Below are 16,381 nucleotides of genomic sequence, written 5' to 3' on the forward strand. Positions count from 1 at the left end.
GTACAACCCACTTACAAACTCCTCGGCCGCCGGTCCCCCAGGCCACCCAAATCGGAATCCGAGTGAAATAAATAACATCGCCTGCCATCCCTACCGCGTGACTCCACAGCACAGAGCCAGGGATGCCGCAGTGTCGGTCGGGGTGGCCCTCGCCTTCTCCGCGCGCGGCTCTCCTCTCCCCACGCGCCCCCTGCACGGCCGGACGAGCTTGGCGGCCCGGTTTCCCGGGGCCGGGCAGGAGGGGCGCCCGAGGCCGGGGGGGGGGGGTGCGGTGCACCGGGGGCTGAGGGGAAGGCACCGCACCGGGACTGGGGCCCTCAGCACCCCGAGGCCAGAGGAGCAAGGGGCCGGCGGCCCAGCGGGCTGCGCCTCCGTCGGCCTCGGGCCATCACAGGATGCTCTCCTCGTAGGCGCCCGAGGGCCCCGCGAAGGTGGCCGTCGGCTCAGAGCCGAAGCTCGTTCCGCCCGCGAACTCCAGCAGGGTGCTGCCGCGCTCCCCGGGCCCGCCGCCCGCGCCCGGCGGCCCCTTGGCGGGAGCCTCGGCCTTGGACGCGGGGGCCGCCGGCGCCGAACCGGGCGCGCCGCCCGCGCTGCGGTGCGTCTTCATGTGGGTGAGCAGGTGTGAGCTCTGCGAGAAGCGGCGGCCGCAGTTGGCGCAGGCGTAGGGCCGCTCGCCCGTGTGCGTGCGCTGGTGCGTGACGAGCACCGACCGCTGCGAGAAGCGCTTGCCGCACTCGGGGCACGGGAAGGGCCGCTCGCCGGTGTGGCCGCGCCGGTGCTTGGCCAGGTTGGAGCGCTGCGCGAAGCCACGGCCGCAGTCCGTGCAGCGGAAGGGCTTCTCGCCCGTGTGCGTGCGCCGGTGCCGCTTGAAGTCCGAGCTGTGGCCGAAGCCCTTGCCGCAGTCGGGGCAGCGGTGCGGCTTCTCCTCGGCGTGCGCCCACTGGTGCCGCGTCAGCGCCGCGCTCTGCCCGAAGCGGCGGCCGCACTCGCGCGGTGACCGCTCCGAGCGCCGCGCCCGTGCGCCGTTAGGTGCGCGCGCCGACTGAAGCCCGCGCCGCTGCGCACGGAAGTGGCTGCGTGTGGCCCATGCGCCGGTAGTGCGAGCGCCCAGCGGCAGCCAGCGCGCACTCAGGGCACGGGAAGGGCCGCTCGCCCGTGTGCGTGCGGCGGTGGCGCGCCAGGTGCGAGCCGATACCGAGCTTTGCCGCAGTCCCGCGCAGCCGTGCCCGCTGCGCGTGGTAGCGCTGGTGTTGAGCCAGCGCCCGCGGCACCAGCCTTGCCGCAGTCGGAGCAGATCCACGGGCTCTCTTCCTCTGCCAACGCGGCGGGCGCCGGCTCGGCCAGCAGCCTGCCGACGGGGCGAACGCCGCAGCCCGCGCCGCCGCCGCCCCGCCCGGGCCCGGCCGCCGCCGAAAGGGTCGCAGGCTAGCCCCGCGCCCTCCACCAGGGCAAGCCGGCCCCCCAGGGGTCCCGGTAGGGGGCGGCCGTCTGTCGGCAGCCGCTCCCCGAAGTCCGGGAGGCCCAGGATCGGGAAGCCGTCCGGGTGGAGCCAGGACTTGGGGTGCACGGGAAAGTGGAAGCCGAGTGGGTGTGAGGAAGGGCCTTCGCCCTCCCCCAGGCCGTTGCCCAGCTCGAGGAACCGTCTGTCCGGCTCGGGGTCCTCCTTGCTCCCGGGGGTGGGCCCCGCCGCAGCCTCCTCTCTTGCCTCGACCTCGGCCTCTCCGTCCGCCTCGCCGGCCTCGGCCTCCTCGGGCCCCTCCGGCCCGGCCTCAGCCTCCTCGGGCCCCGCCGCCGGCACCGTGTCGCAGGGCTCCCGCCGAGGGCCATCGCCGCCGGGCTCCGCGCAACCGCCGCCGCGCCGGTGGCGCTGGAAGTCGGCGCGCAGGCGGAAGGCCTGGCCGCAGTCCGGGCAGCAGTGCGGCCGGTCGGCCGTGTGCACCGCCTGGTGCCGCGCGAGCGCTGAGCTCTGGCTGAAGCTGCGGCCGCAGTGCGGGCACGGGTAGGGCCGCTCGCCCGTGTGCGTGCGCTGGTGCGTGACCAGGTAGGAGCGGCGCCCGAAGCCCGCACCGCAGAAGGCGCAGCGGTAGGGCCGCTCGCCCGTGTGGATGCGCCGGTGCGTGACCAGGTGCGACTTGTAGACGAAGCGCTTGCCGCAGTCCGGGCACGGGAACGGCTTCTCTCCGGTGTGCGTGCGCTGGTGGATGGCCAGGTGCGAGCGGTACACGAAGCCCTTGCCGCACTCGTCGCAGCCGAAGGGCTTGACGGCCGCGTGGTAGCGCTGGTGCTTGGCCAGCCGGGACCGGTGCGGGAACACTTTGCCACACACGTCGCACGTGGTCTCGGGCCGCCCAGCCGGAGCTGCCACAGTGGCAGGGAACGCCCAGGGCGCCAGCAGGTTCGCGCCAGGCTCCCGGCCCGGTAGGAAGGGCTTCGCCTCGGACCCCTCGGCCAGGACCCCAAGGCCCGCAGGGTCAGGACCCCACCCCTCTGGAGTCTGCGCTGAATCCGAGTCATCGGGGCCCCACGTCCCAGGAACGTCTCCTACGCCGTAGGCCGCTGACCAGAGCCCTGGGGGCTCATTCTCTTCCTCGGCCACCTCTGCCAGGAAGTCTTCGTCCTCCTCCTCCTCGTGGTCGTCTAGGTCGTCGGTCCAGAACCAGGCCCCTGAAGGCAACAAAGGAAGGCCAGAAGAGAGATGAGAGGAGGCCGAGGCAGCCCCTTGCAAGCTACCCCTTTTTCCTGCAAGCTAGAGAAATCACCACTTGCGCGGGACCCCAAGCTCCCCCGGCCCCGAGGCTCCATCCCCAGCCTCAGCTGGGTGCCCCTCCATTCCATGAAGGGAGAAGGCTGTGCGCGCTCCAGCACAGGCGGGGCAGTAAAGCCACTGCCTCCCTCAGTTGGGACGAACTCTGCAGACGGCAGAATGTGCGTGTGGGTGTCCCTTCTAGGTGGGCTGAGATTCCTTTGTTCTTGGACTGTCCTCAAATGGCATCAAGTAATCCTTCTTCCAGATCTCCAGGGCTTGCCACCCTGCTGAGGAACAGGAACGCTCTACAAAGTTGGTGACCTTGCCTGTAGGTTCCTGGGAGACCAGGGGCTAAGCCCATAACAGGGGCCCTGTACCCAGAAAAAAGAGAGACCCCTGAGTTGTTCTCCCCAAAACCCCCTGTCTACCAGAGAACTCCACCCCACCCCACCCCCAGCCTGCTTGGCCCAAGGCAAGGCTCCAGTGCCAGCAAAGCCCCAGGGCCCTGCAGCTGAGGACCTGCTTTTGTAAGCACCTAAGCTGTGCTCAGCATCCCTTCCCCTCTGAGTTCTTCTCTGCCAGCCTCAGGCTGGCCAGCAGACATGGGTCTCCCTTCCACTCTCAGAGCAGAACCTGAAAAGGCTGCCTTGAGCCAAGGAGACCTAGAGGGGCCACTGGGCCCTAGCTCTCTGCACTCATCCTAACAGCCTCCAGCAACGATTCAGGCCCAGCCCAAGCTTCCCTGCTAAGCCACCCTAAAGCTTGGCTTTTTCCGAGGGGCTGTGCTTTTGGGAAACAGTCCCAAGCTGGCTAAGACTAGGTGACCTGCAAGCACTTTCCTATCACGGAAGGCCAAGGACACCCCCCCAACAAAGGTCCTTCAGTTCTCTACCTCCTCCACCAATCCGACCTGTCCCTTCAATGCAGAGTGTAGGTACAGAGTCAGGCCTGTGGGATTTCCGAGTTTATAAAATGCGGTGCTGCTGTGCCTGCCGTCGTACTCAGGAGGCAGCTAACGTCTACAGAGCAGGCACCAAGTCACACAAGGAACAGGAGGGAAGACCCCTGACCCACAGCGGCCCCGGGTATTCCAACGCACCTGTGTGCCTACTTTCTCATGGACACTCTGCCCCGCGTGGGTCCACAGTGGTCACGCACCATACTGTCGCCCACCTCAGAATCCTGGAAGGTTCAAGCTCCCAGGGTGGGAATCCCCTCCTCTACCCCACCTGGGTCCACCACCGAAACTGTGGCCAGTGTCAGGCATCACCTGGCTGGATGAGTCTGGATCACTGGGTCCTGCCCCCGAGGGAAGGTCGGGGCCCAGGAGGGCTGCCCACCCTGGCTCAGCCCTCATCCTGTATTCTGTATGGCACTCTACATGTCTGGTGATATGGTCGCATGGGAAGACACAGCACAGCATGGGGTGAAATAAAGCCAGACACAGAACTTTTGGGCATGACTGCAGCTGTGAAAAAAAACACGCATCATTTAAAGGCATACAGAAATGGGTTATTTTATTTTTTCATAATTGCAATACTTTCAAGTTTTCTACAGTTAGTAATATTATACTGTTATAGTAAAAATAAGCTTTAAAATAAGAGGCATTTTCCTGAACTAAGCTCAGTTTACGTCCAGGTGCCACCCGGGGCCATGAGCGGGTGATGTGAAGCGGCTGGCCCCTTGCACAGCACAGAGAAGGCCCAGCTCCTCCCTGGAAGGCTGGAGCTCCCTCATGACACGAGAGGGGACAGTGGGGGGACAGGCAGCTCAGCAGATACTCAGATCAGCTGGGAATTCTTCCCATGAGTTTCAAAAAGAATTTTACCACAAGACTCTGGTGAGAGTCTTGAGTAGTTTGAATTAGAGACTCGCCAAGGCAGGGGGAGTTCAAGCTGAGGAACAAGTTCAATGTCTTGGTGGGGTTAGTGTGCACCCCAGGACCAAGCCCAGGGTCAGCACCCGCTGGATACAAAGCCGACATGCAGGACAAATGAGGGCCTGCCAACAGGCCACCTCAGCCACTCAGAACAGGGAAGGGTGGGCCAGGTCCCAGTGACTCACCCACAACACCTCTTCCTTGGGGTCTAGGAGCAGCAGAAAGCCCCACGCACGCCAGGGAAGGTGAGCCCTTGCCCAACTCCCCACCTCAGGCCTCTGCAGAGGGGAGCGATGTAGGAGGGACCTCCAGAGCTGGCAGTCACTTGTCCAGGAATGAGAAACCACTGAGCACACGGCAAAGTGGTGGGGAGCACCACTGACCCCAAATGAGGGGCAGTAAGGGCAGCCGTGTCCCCGGGCAGTCAGAGCCGGCTGCACCCCAAGATCACAGGGAGGAACAGGGCCACTGGAGGGGGAAGCAGAAGAAGACCCACCTTCCCTGAGGCCGGGTTCTAGTCTCTTGTCTTTCTGTCACCACAGTGGGCCAGGGTCTGGAGGTGGGGCCCTGGAGTGGGGGTGTCCAATGGAAGGGTCACTCCAGGTTTCAGGGAGTTTGCTGGAATCCGAGTGAGCACTTACCAGGTCTACTTGTGAGGCGAGAGCCAGGGCAGAGAATGCTTTCACAAGGTAGGTGAGGGAACATTTTGTAACAGTGGCCTGTAGGGTCAAACACTGTTGCTTCTTCCAGAACCCACGGGAGGGGAGAGAAGAGGCCCTGGGACGTGGGCGCTGCTGTTTCACCTCCCTGAGACGTTTGCTCCCCAGGACTATGACCCTGGGTGGTGATTAGCTAGGCTGCAACCGGTGCTCTGAGGCCCGATGACAATTCCAGGGGCCGACCAGTGGCCTTGTCAGGAGAGCCCCCTTGTCAGCAAGTGCCCCACCGAGGCACTAATCACAGGCCCTTGGAGGAGATGAACACCCCTGAGCTGCGGGGAGGCCCTCCGCGGGCTGCACAGCACGACGGACACGCAACACCCCAAGAACCGTGCCACTGTTTTCCACAACTCTCGCCCCCGAGCAACCCTGCCCCTGTCCGGGGACCCACCCTGACCTGGGCCCCATGGAGTCGGCTCTGACTAAGCCCATCTCTCCTGGGGCCCATGAGTAAAGTCAACATCTGCTCCTGACTTCACCATCCAGACCCGGAGACCACCTAGGGACAGTTACAGGGGGACGTGGACGTGCAGGTGGGCTCCTGCCGGAGCAGGGGTTTGGTAACCAGGGCTGTACTCGGGGGGGTGGGGGGGGCGGCAGCTCCTGCCAGAGCCACGTTTCTGTACTGGGCTCTGTCCTCCCATGAGCACAGGGCCCGCCCCCCATCACTGGCAGGTGACCTCTCTGGCCTCAGTCTTCTCATCTGTACCATGACTATAACACCAAGCACCAGTTATTAACAGGAGCCTGAGGCCTGGCCCTTCCTCAGGCAGGTTTCCTGGCTCCTTCCCCTTCTACCTACACCACGCCCAGGGGTCTGAGGCAAGACAGGACCCAAGAGCCTTCTCCCTGGCTCAGACAAAAGAGGGGGATTCAGGGATATCCAGGGCCCCCTCACGGGTCCGGCAAAGGCAGGGAAGGCCCATGCTAAGGACTAACGTCCCCCCAACCCCAGTTCTCCCGTGGGCAGACAGGCCCAGTGCGGGCGCTCAGCCCAGCCGCTCGCGGGCTGGGTGAGGTAAAGACCACGGGCAGCCTGCTGCCGGCCTGCCCTCCACAGCTGCTCCTGACCTCCTCCTCCCCAGAACCACCGACTGCTCATGGACTCGACATTCTCCCATCTCCGTGTTTTACCTCTAACTGCTCGTAAATTGTCTCTGTCTCCCTTCCTGGTCATCTCCAAGCAGGTCAAGTCCTGCATGCTGTATTTCTCTTCCGTCCTTCGCTTTTACACGAGGGGCAGGAAGAGCAGCCAAGGAGGGGATCAGCAGCCGGCCCCGCTGGGTGCCGGGCCCGCGCCGAGTACCGTGGGGACAGCACAGGGGTAGACGATACACAGTGCCAGCTCTTAGAGTCGGCCGGAGGCAGCAGACAGGAAATGAGGAGGCAAGCATCTGGGCAGGACCATTTCAGACAGCGCTGTTTGCTTTAAATGCCGGGAACATCCTGGAGTAAGCAGGAGGGTGTGCTCCTGGAGTCTGTGTGCTCAGAGAACACGCGACTCGAGTGGGGTCCTACGAGCCGAGCCAGCCACCCAAAAGGCACTCCCGGCAGGAGAAACAGTAGGCACAAAGGCCCTGAGGCAGGCGAGAGCTTGAAGAGAAAGGTTGTCTGTGGGACTGAACCTGAAGAGCTAAGGGTGTAGGTGAGGAGCTTGGAGGGGCGGTGGCCTCAAGGCCACAGCAGGGCCCAGACGCTGTGCCAAGTGTGCAGGGAAGCTACTGGAAGGAAAGGCAGAGGCAACTCGGGAACACCTGTGGCCACAGGCCTGCTGGCTTCATGGAAGCCTGGGACGGGGTGGGGCGAGGAAGGCAGAGCAACAAGGACTAACCAGGCACGCAGCCAGGCCCACTCAGGGGCCAAGGACGCTGTGAGAGGGGACTGGAGTAGGAGAAGCCCCATCACGTTCCGGTTCACTCTGAAATGCCCATCAGGTAAGTGAGTGGAGACATCAAGCATACGGACAGACAAGCAGACAAGGAGAGGGCTGCAGAAAGGACTGAGGATGGGCAGCAACGACGCGAGCTCCGGCCCCGGGCACCAGAGAGAACAGAAAAGGACGCAGGACCGCCCTGGTCTCGGGAACAAATGGGGGCAGGTGGAGAAGCAGCCAGGAAGGCGGCTGAGAAACCAGGGCCATGTGGGGTCCTCAAAGAGCACAAAGACAACCCAACAAGGCCACGAGGCCAGACCACCGGGCCAAGGTGGTGGCGGCATCCTCAGGAGGTGTGGTCAGCCGGCGGCCATGCTTTTCTCCTGCCACGACCACGACCCTGCTGCAGTGTGGCTGTGGGCAGGAAATGGGGTCCTGCCACGTGCCTGGCAGGCAACGACACGGATCTATCCCAAACGGGGGACAGGCACTGCTATCCAAGCCGGGTGAGGAGAAAGGCGCGGGAGAGGGCATGGGGTCAGGAGAGGCGAGGAGAGCGAGCAGCAGTGAGCTGGAGGTGCTGGCCCTGGGGTGGGAGCCCGAGCAAGGAGCCCGAAGGGCAGAGCAGGGGACTTCAGGTCAGCACAGCGGACGGGACGGGGCGCCTGAGTGGGAGAATCTGGCCAGAGTCCAAACCTTTTGGCCCAATTCTTTAAGAAGCACAAGAGAGGAATACACTTGTGTTTTGCCAGACTACAATCTAGAAATCCAGAAACTGTCAGGCTCAGAACAGTTAGCATCTGTTCCTCTCAGACCCAGCAATTCTCAATTCTCAACAGACTCAGCCACACAGAAATGAATACAGGGAGAAGAGGGGAGAGAGACTATTTAACAAACAGACTATAGTCGTAGTTAAGAAAGGCCTTAGACGGGGTGCCTAGGGGGCTCAGTCGGTTAAGTGGCCCACCCTGGATTTCAGCTCAGGTCATGGTCTCAGGGTCCTGGGATCAAGCCCCGAGTTGGGCTCCATGCTCTGCAGGGGAGTCAGCTTGAGGATTCTTTCTCTCTCTCCCTCTGCCCCTCACCCTGCTCTCACGTGCACGCTGTCTCTCAAATAAATTAATAAATAATTAAAAGAAAGAAAGAAAAGCCTTAGACAGGTTTGCCCTGCCTGAGCTGACCCCAGCAGACAGGGGTGTCTGAGACTATGCCTGCATCCTGCACCGACCTGGAGCTTGCCAGGTGGCAGAGGGGGTGGGGATGGGGGGAGCTCTCACGGCTCACTGGCCCTGGTGCAGCGACTAGCCACAGGGGACACAGAGGGGCGCTGATCCTGCTCGCCCGCCTCCTCAGGGTGCTGCCGAACCCCACCCACATTCACAGGTCACATTGCGGGGACCACCCATGCTGGAGCCTGCAAAAGGCTGTACCCCAGGACCCTCCAAGAAGCTTGGAGAATGGGGGTTCATCTAGCCCACGTGATGAGAGACTGGCCAAGGCAGGCCCGTGGCCCCTTTATCTGCAGGTGGTTTTTCTGAGTTGTGCCCATAAACAGGGCCCACCTCCCACTGAGAACCCCTGAGAAACATCACCTCTGTCCCAGACTCGTCCCAGAAGCAGCTGCAGTGGTCTCACCAGCCAGAGCCCACCCAAGTCTGAAGCCCAGGAATGATTCCCACAGAGGGCCGCATGGCACGCGGACAGCCGGGGCGGGAAGGCCAGCCTGTGACACCACGGCAAGTGGGCCCACCTTGGACAAGCCACGTCGTCACCACTTTCAAAGCCAATGTCCTCATCTGCGAGGTCGACAGGGCGCCTCTGCCCTGCGGTGGCACGGGCTTGTCGCGAGGATACAGAGTAAATGGGAAAACGTTGCAAAGGGTCCACACGTAGGCTAGTAACAGGGTCTGTGTTTTTCTGTAGTTTTATTTTAAAACACGTCTACATGCTGCTCCGAGTCTATCCAAGCACGAGGGTGGCATGAGCCCTCCAGTGGCCCTGGGGGGGGGGGGCAGACAGGGGACGTCTCTCCAGCCCCAAGGCGGCCATGCCCTCCACAGATCTCTGTCAAACACTGAGCCTGACTCACAGACCTCGTGACACGCCTCCACAGAACCAACAGTCCCGCGTCCTCGGCTTGGGAATTACGGATTTAAGTCAAATTCTTTATTCTCCACGTGAGCAAAGTGAAGCTCAGAGCTGGAGAAACCGCCAGAGCCACATCAGGGTCTCCGGAGAAATCCGTCACCCTGAACACTTCCCTCCAAAATCTCCTTTCCGGAAGGGGCAGAGCAGCGCACCCAGGCCAGAGGCCTGTCCCGCAGACCCTCTGCGCAGAGATAGCCCCACAGGTGGAGAACCCACAGGGCCAGTTCGAGTGTGGGAACCAGAAAGGCGGGTTCCGGCACTCTCAGCCGGAGTCTGCCCAGCTCCTGCACCTGGTTTCTCTGAGCCAAACACGCCACAAATGGCCCTCACTTACAAAAACAAAACACAATCAGAGGCTCCAAGGCAGGGACAGGGACACTTTCCAAGGCTCCTAAAAGGAACCCGTAGATTTTCTAAGGATTCCCCAGCCTGGGACTTCCGTGGGCTAGAATCAAGAGAAGCCAACCCACAAAGGCAGAGGGTAGCCCACAGTGGCCTCCCTGTCTCCACGTGGCCCACTCCACATCCCAGACCACCAGCATCAAGGCCACGGCACAGAGCTAAGGTCAAGGCCAAAGTCTGACAAAGCTCTAAGGAGCTGTGTCAGCAGAAACCCCACGAGATTCCATCTCCTACTCACCTGTGTAGACGCCAGTGACAATGTCTCCTTCCTCAGGACGGGGGCTATCTGGGACCCAGGGTTCCTCCCCTTGCTCCAGCCGGAAGATCAGATCTGGCTTGGGGATTGGGTAGCCTGGCCAAGAGAAAAACAGCCGGCAGCTGCAGGGCTGCGCTGGACAGGCCCCGCCCTCACCCCACATAGTACCATCCCCGACATGCCAACCGGCTCCTCACTCTCCCTTCCCTCTTCTCCATCCTTCCCGGACCAGCCCTCCCACGTCCCAGCCTCTGCCTGGGAAATCCCACATTCACGAGTCTAGAGTTTAGCCCTGATACCTGCAGCTGTCCTGCTGAGCCCCTCCACACACCTTCATCTCCTCTAGCACCTGACTCCTCACCGCTGGAGGCCTCTGGGGGTTGATGGCACAGAGGCCGGAGCTGGACGGGCAGCTCCCAGAAACACATCCACCTGGCTCATAGCACTGCTGGGCCACAGTGGAGACCCTGGAACACAGCCCCACCCAGAAGCCAGGATGGTCCCTAGGACTTCCCCCAAGAGGTAGCTGGTTCCAGAATCCCCTTCTCCTAGACCCTGGGGCTTCAGAAACCACTCTCTCAAACGGCTAGGCTGCTGGCAGCCATCACACCAGAAAGCCTCCCTGCTCACCCAAGGACACCAGGATCCCATAGTTTTCCTGCATGACGTCCTTGTAAAGGTCCCGCTGGTCCACATCCAGCCTTTCCCATTCCTCCAGTGAGAAGTACACAGCCACATCTTCAAAGGTCACCAGCCCCTGGAAAACAGAGCGCCCTGGCCACTGTCCTAAGCTGCCCTCGGAGAGAGGCAGGGGAGCCCCTAGAATGCAAGCAACAGAAAAATCTCAAGAAGAGCTGACCGTGGTCCTGCAACACGGAGCTCACGGGGACATAGCCCCACATCCCACCACTGACAGGCCTGCAAAGGCCCAACAGTACTCAAAGCATCCAAGCCTGGCAGTGGTCCTGGAAGACAAGCACCCCATTTCCATTCGGAGATGAGAACCCAGGCTCAGAGAGGGCAAATGCTCAGCGTGTGGGGTGCAGAGCCACAACCCACACTGAGGTCAGGAGATGAGAAAGCTCAAGTCTGTGGCTGTGTCCTCCCCACCTCATTGTCCAGCTTAAGCCAGTGGTCACATCAGCAACGTGCGGGCCCACGCTTGGATCCACAAGCAGCAGCAACTCAACCGACTGTGGGCACTGGTGCCCAAACTGACTGGGGTCGGTAGGAAACCCAAGACTGGACAGGTGATGGGCACTCCAGGAAAGGGGCCGCAGGGCAGCTGAGTGAGGGGCAGTCAACATTATCAGGACCTGATGGCCTGGGAAGGGTCAGGCCCCAGTAAAGTGGAACCACATCCCGTGGGCTTGGGGATAGCGACCCCCAGTCGCTTCTTGTTGCCCCATCCCAGCTCCCATCCTGAACTCGCCCTGAGGACCACGGAGCCTCTGCTCTGCCCACAGGGGTCTCCAGGACAGCAGGTGCCAAGCCCCCCTCTCAGCAAACCCTGCCTGGTTAACCGAGCTCCAAACGAGAGAGCAGCTCACCTGAGATCCAGCTGTCAGGAAATCATCATCGTCTTCCTCCTCCTCTTCCTCCTCCTCCTCCTCTTCCTCCTCGTCTTCCTCGTCCTCTTCCAGGTCCTCATCCCTAGGTGTGGCTGGAACCTGCAAGGCTGAGGGGAAGATCTCTTAGGGGCCTGCCCGCCTTCCCCACTGGCCTCGCCGCCACGGTCCCCTTCGCCCAGACAGTGAGCAGGGTCAGGAGCTCCTGACTCCTCTGCTTCGGGGCCTGGGTCTTGACGCTCCTGCTGCAGCCTGGCCCAGCCTGCCCCCCTCCTCCCCCAGGAGCTGGTTCCTGTCTCTTACCCTGTTCCGGAAGTACTGGCGACTTGGCATCAGCACCACGGCTACGGCGTTCCTGGGTCCCCAAGGCCGGACTCGGCGCCTCTGCCACCACCTCCTCCTCGTCCTCCTCCAGCTCCACCTCCACCTGGTCCACGTGCCCTGCCCGCCCGCCCTCCTCCTCTGCCTCCAGCATCTCCTTGTCCTCCCCTTCTTCCACCGCGATCTCTTCTTCCTCCTCCTCTAGCTCCGCCACATGCCCCGTTCCTTCTTCTTCCTCTTCTTCCTCCTGAGCAGGAGCGCGTTCCAACCCATCCTCCGCCTTCGCCAGCTGCGCGGCTGGTGAGTCCGGGGTCATTCTCAGGGCTGCCATCTTCCCCGGAGGGGAGCCTCGGCTCGGCCTGAAACACAGACCGGCGGCGGTGACGGGCGGCGGTGACTCGAGCCGCCCACAGCGCCCTCGCGCCCTGCGGGAGGCACGACGCGTCTCCCCCACGAGACAGTGAGGGCGCTAGAGCTGAGGAAGGACTGGGGCGCTTCCCACCATCTCATGGGGCACCACTGGGACAGTCTATACCCAGAAAACTAACCACGGAGCCCCTCTCCGTGACCCCATTATGCGGCCTCAGCTCCTTCTTGCCAGCAATTATGTGCCGGATGTGAACTGCTGTGTTTTCTTGGAGTGAATCAGGGATTTAGCCCAGGTCTTTAGCCTCAGGGGCCGTGGGAAGCAGGGAGTCCAGGCCACACGGCCGAGAGTGGCCCACATTTGGCTGAAAGGGGTGAGCGCAGTCTGAGAGGAACAGCCCACCTGGCATACGGGGGGAAAATGCTCACCCAGCTCTCAGCGCCCACACTGTGCCAGCAGGGGTGTGGGAGGAGAGGCCTGGGTGTGGGCAGGGGTGCAACGAGACCAGTAGGCTCATTCAGCACTGCCAGGAAGGCCAGCAGGTCGGGCTCCTTCCTGCCAGAGGTGGTAGAGAAGAGGTCCTGAGTATGTGCTACCCCCTCCCTTGCCCCTCACTCTGTCCAGAGCATCTGGGAAAAGTCCAACAGATCACGGAGATCTGGTTCATCACTAGACCAGCAAAGATGATCAAAAATGCCCTGTGCCATCTCTCCAAGTTTAAGCATCAGAGACTCCCAGGAGAGAACCGTCAAAACCCTGGTGGCTTGCAGGGTCCTACTCATGCCAATGTCAGAGCTGGCTCAGCCCAGGTGCTAGGGAGAGACACAGCCATGCTGCCGCACAGCCCACAGCCAAGGGTTGTGGACTTGAGGATGGGAGGCTACGGGCCCAGGGGCCACTCCTCCTCCCAGGTGCACACCCTTTACCAGCCCTACTGGAGGCCTAAGGGCAAGACAGGGTCACGGTTTTGACAAGTCAGTTTCTGAGGTTCCTTTTTGAGTGAAAGCTTAAGAACAAGCCCACTACCCAGCCCTGGATCCGTCAGCACTTAAGACGTAAACAGGGCTGTTTCCAAAGTGATCCAAGCCCATGACGAACACAGCAACCCCAGAGTCCTGCAACGAGGGCATGAAGGCCAGAGGGTTCCTGCAATGTCAGGCCACATGGGGCAGCTGGGCCCACCACAGCTCAACCGGCTCTACCAGCAGACAGCATCTGCCACAGAACCCCAACAACGGGACAGGGGCACCCCATGTAAAGACGTGCAGGGTCAGGAGAACAGCTCAGAACACTGGGTACCTATGAAAAAACTGCTCAGTGATTAGCTCTAATTCCACAACCCATCGTTTTTTGATTAATAAGGCAGCACACACTCATTCTCTGAACCGCTCCAAGCTGCTGCTTTAAATCCACACTTGAGCTAGGGAACCTGGAGCATTCATGAAAGCCTCCCAGAGACCAAGGCGCAGGTCCAGGGGCTGGAATGCACAGGCACCCAGAAGCCACCTCTCCCACCCCTCACACTCCCCCCTCTAGCTGACTGGATTGCGAATTCACAGTCACTGAACCCAACGTCACAGGTGAAGAGCTATGCCTAGGTGGGCCGCCCCAGCCTCCAGCCTCTCCCCAAAACCAGTGTTCTTGGTCTCCTGTAGCTCTTTGGCCACGTGAAGGCACCAGAGTGCAGAAACATGTGAGCCAAGTGCTACTCCAGCCACCTCCAGGAAGGAGCAGCAGCCCTACCCAGCTCCCAGGGCACAGAGAATGCTCAGCAAAGGTTTCCCAATCACCACCCACCTCAGGATCCAGAGGAGGGCTTTTCACACCCAGGCCTCAGGCTACAAATCCAGGCTAAAGCCAGACATCACACCAAGCCCAGTGGAGCGGTATCCTGCCTGGCCACCATCCAGAGCAGACGCCCACAGTCCCGTCGGCCGTATCCAAGGACCCAGACGCAAAAGAAAAAAATCTCAGGAATAAAGTGGCCCTGCGCTGGTCCCACCTCTGGACCTTTGCACATGCTATTTCCCTTTCCCTGGAACTTGCTTCCCCTCTTCTTCTCTGATCCTCTGGAGGTAGCCTCTTGGGCCCCCGTTTCACCCACTTCCCTGAACTCTGCCCTCACAGCACGTCATTTTTATTTATTTTCGGAATTGTCTCCCTACTGCCTGTCTCCCCAAGCACACTGTCAACTGCAGGAAAACAGAAGCTCCCTTTGCTCATCTCTGAATCCCCCCATGTCACACAGAGCTAACACTCAAGTATTTATTGATGAAGCGACTCTAAAGTCCGTCATCAATGGGATGAATGTGAGGTTTTAAAAACAGGGGCACCTGGCTCTGTCAGTAGAGCACACGCCTCTTGATCTCTGGGCCGTGAGTTCAAGCCCCACACTGGGCATAGAACTCAACTCAAACAAAACAACACACCTCAGTATTCTGGCACCACTGCCACATTCCAGAATAGACTGACCAATCTTCAGGGTTCTTCCAAAATGGAACCCACGCCAGAAGCACTGAGAGTCTCTGCCCTCGAATAGGCTGGGGCCTCAAGTCCCTGCTCCCAAAAAATGCACCTGCTGGTGATGAGAGGGGAATGGCTCAGCAGCCGTGGAGGTCAGCAGTCCCCCTGCAGATGGAACCGTGGCCTAGCACAGCCAGACACCCCACATGCCCCAACCCAGAATCCAGAACAGAATCATTCTGGAAAACAGACTTCAGTAACTCAGGCACCAGGTTCTTCCTGCCTCCCCAGGCAGCTGGGCGCTGGGCACACTCCCCCAAACCCACACTTTCCTTTCTTCTCTTCCTAGCTTATCAGCCCACTGACACTCACTCTGCCTACCTGATCTGATTCCAGGTCAGAAGTCACAGAGGGTCAGGGAAGCAGCCTCACCAACATAAACCCGCACATCATCCCAGATCCTTATTTCCACCCGGGCCCTGCCTCCTAGGCTACAGTACTGCAGACGCTTATGGCTGAGGATGACAAGACACCCTCCACAGAGAGAAGGGAGGACCACAGAAACAGAAAAAAAGTTTGGAAACTGTTAGAAACTCTCCACAAAAGTCCCAAATTCAAGGAACCTACACAGAGAAGCAGAAATGTGTGGGTGCACATATATCTAGGCCCTTCCCTCCCACACCCCTGTTTTTCAAGGCCTTCCAGGTTTCTGTCTCCTCCAAGAAGCCTTCCTTCCTTGACTACTAGGATCCTCACTGTGTGTCCATGGGTTGGGCTGCCCTACTTTCCAGGATTTGCTCCTGGTGCAGCTGTCTCTGTGGGGCCATCCCAGCTCCCCCAGGCCAGCCGCTCACCATGCTGGCCAACTCCCCAGACCCACCAACACTTGTTGAGCCCAACTAAGTACCAAGGTCTCCCCACACAGGTGCAGCCAGGGGGCTGATCCTCCTGCATGCCTGCCCAACTCCCTACCCACCTAGTCCTCTGCCGAAGATCCGCCCCTTTCCCACCTCTGTGGCCACCTGGGACGGCCCAGACCCTGCCCAACCCCAGGGATGGGTTCCCTACCAGACTATCAGCAGAAGAAGACGGCACAGCAGCCCACCGGAGCCTCCATTTGCAGAGAGGGAGGACCCAGACGAGGCCCCCAAGGTCACTAAGCAAGCTCACGGGGCGCCCAGCCAAGCCACTTCCATCCCTCCAGGGGGCTTATCGGGCTTGGGTCTCCCGCAGAGGCCGTGGCGGTGACAGCCCCTCCTGGATGGGTGTGTCCCCGGGGGCGGCCACGGCCCAACCCCCGCCCCTCGGGCCTAGCCGGCGGCGGCGGGCACCTCCCGAGGACTCGCGCGTGTCCTCCCTAGCCCGCCTGCTCCGCGCTGCCGGCCTCCGCCCACCCCGGGGGTCGGAGCCCGCTCCCATCGCGCGGTCCGGGGCGGGAGTCCGGGGGCCGCGCCGGGCGTTGGCGCGGCCGCCGAACGCCCAGCCAGAGCGCTGCTCCGGCCCCGTCAGGCCCAGGCCGGGCCCCGCCAGCCCCGCGGCCTCCCCGCGGCCTCCCGCGCCGGCGTGGAGGGGCGGCCCGACCCGGCCCCGCGCTCCGCGCCCGGCCGTCCGCACCTGCCACCCACTCACCGCGCGCGCG

At 61.6% G+C, this 16,381-nt stretch overlaps 1 protein-coding gene across 1 annotated transcript; it reads right to left on the reverse strand.

Annotated features, from left to right (window-relative positions):
- Positions 1-257: 257 nt before the first annotated feature.
- On the reverse strand, positions 258-13,014 carry ZNF316 (zinc finger protein 316). The gene is given in 9 exon segments (XM_040634752.1): positions 258-990; positions 993-1,058; positions 1,061-1,266; positions 1,268-1,401; positions 1,403-2,664; positions 10,006-10,119; positions 10,654-10,780; positions 11,574-11,693; positions 11,878-13,014. Coding segments are annotated over 9 exon segments (2,997 nt in total). The 5' UTR covers positions 12,244-13,014; the 3' UTR covers positions 258-388.
- Between the last annotated feature and the right edge of the window lie 3,367 nt (positions 13,015-16,381).

The sequence above is a fragment of the Ursus maritimus genome, unplaced genomic scaffold (assembly GCF_017311325.1).
Source record: "Ursus maritimus isolate PB19 unplaced genomic scaffold, ASM1731132v1 scaffold_2, whole genome shotgun sequence".
In the NCBI taxonomy this organism is placed as follows: Eukaryota; Metazoa; Chordata; class Mammalia; order Carnivora; family Ursidae; genus Ursus; species Ursus maritimus.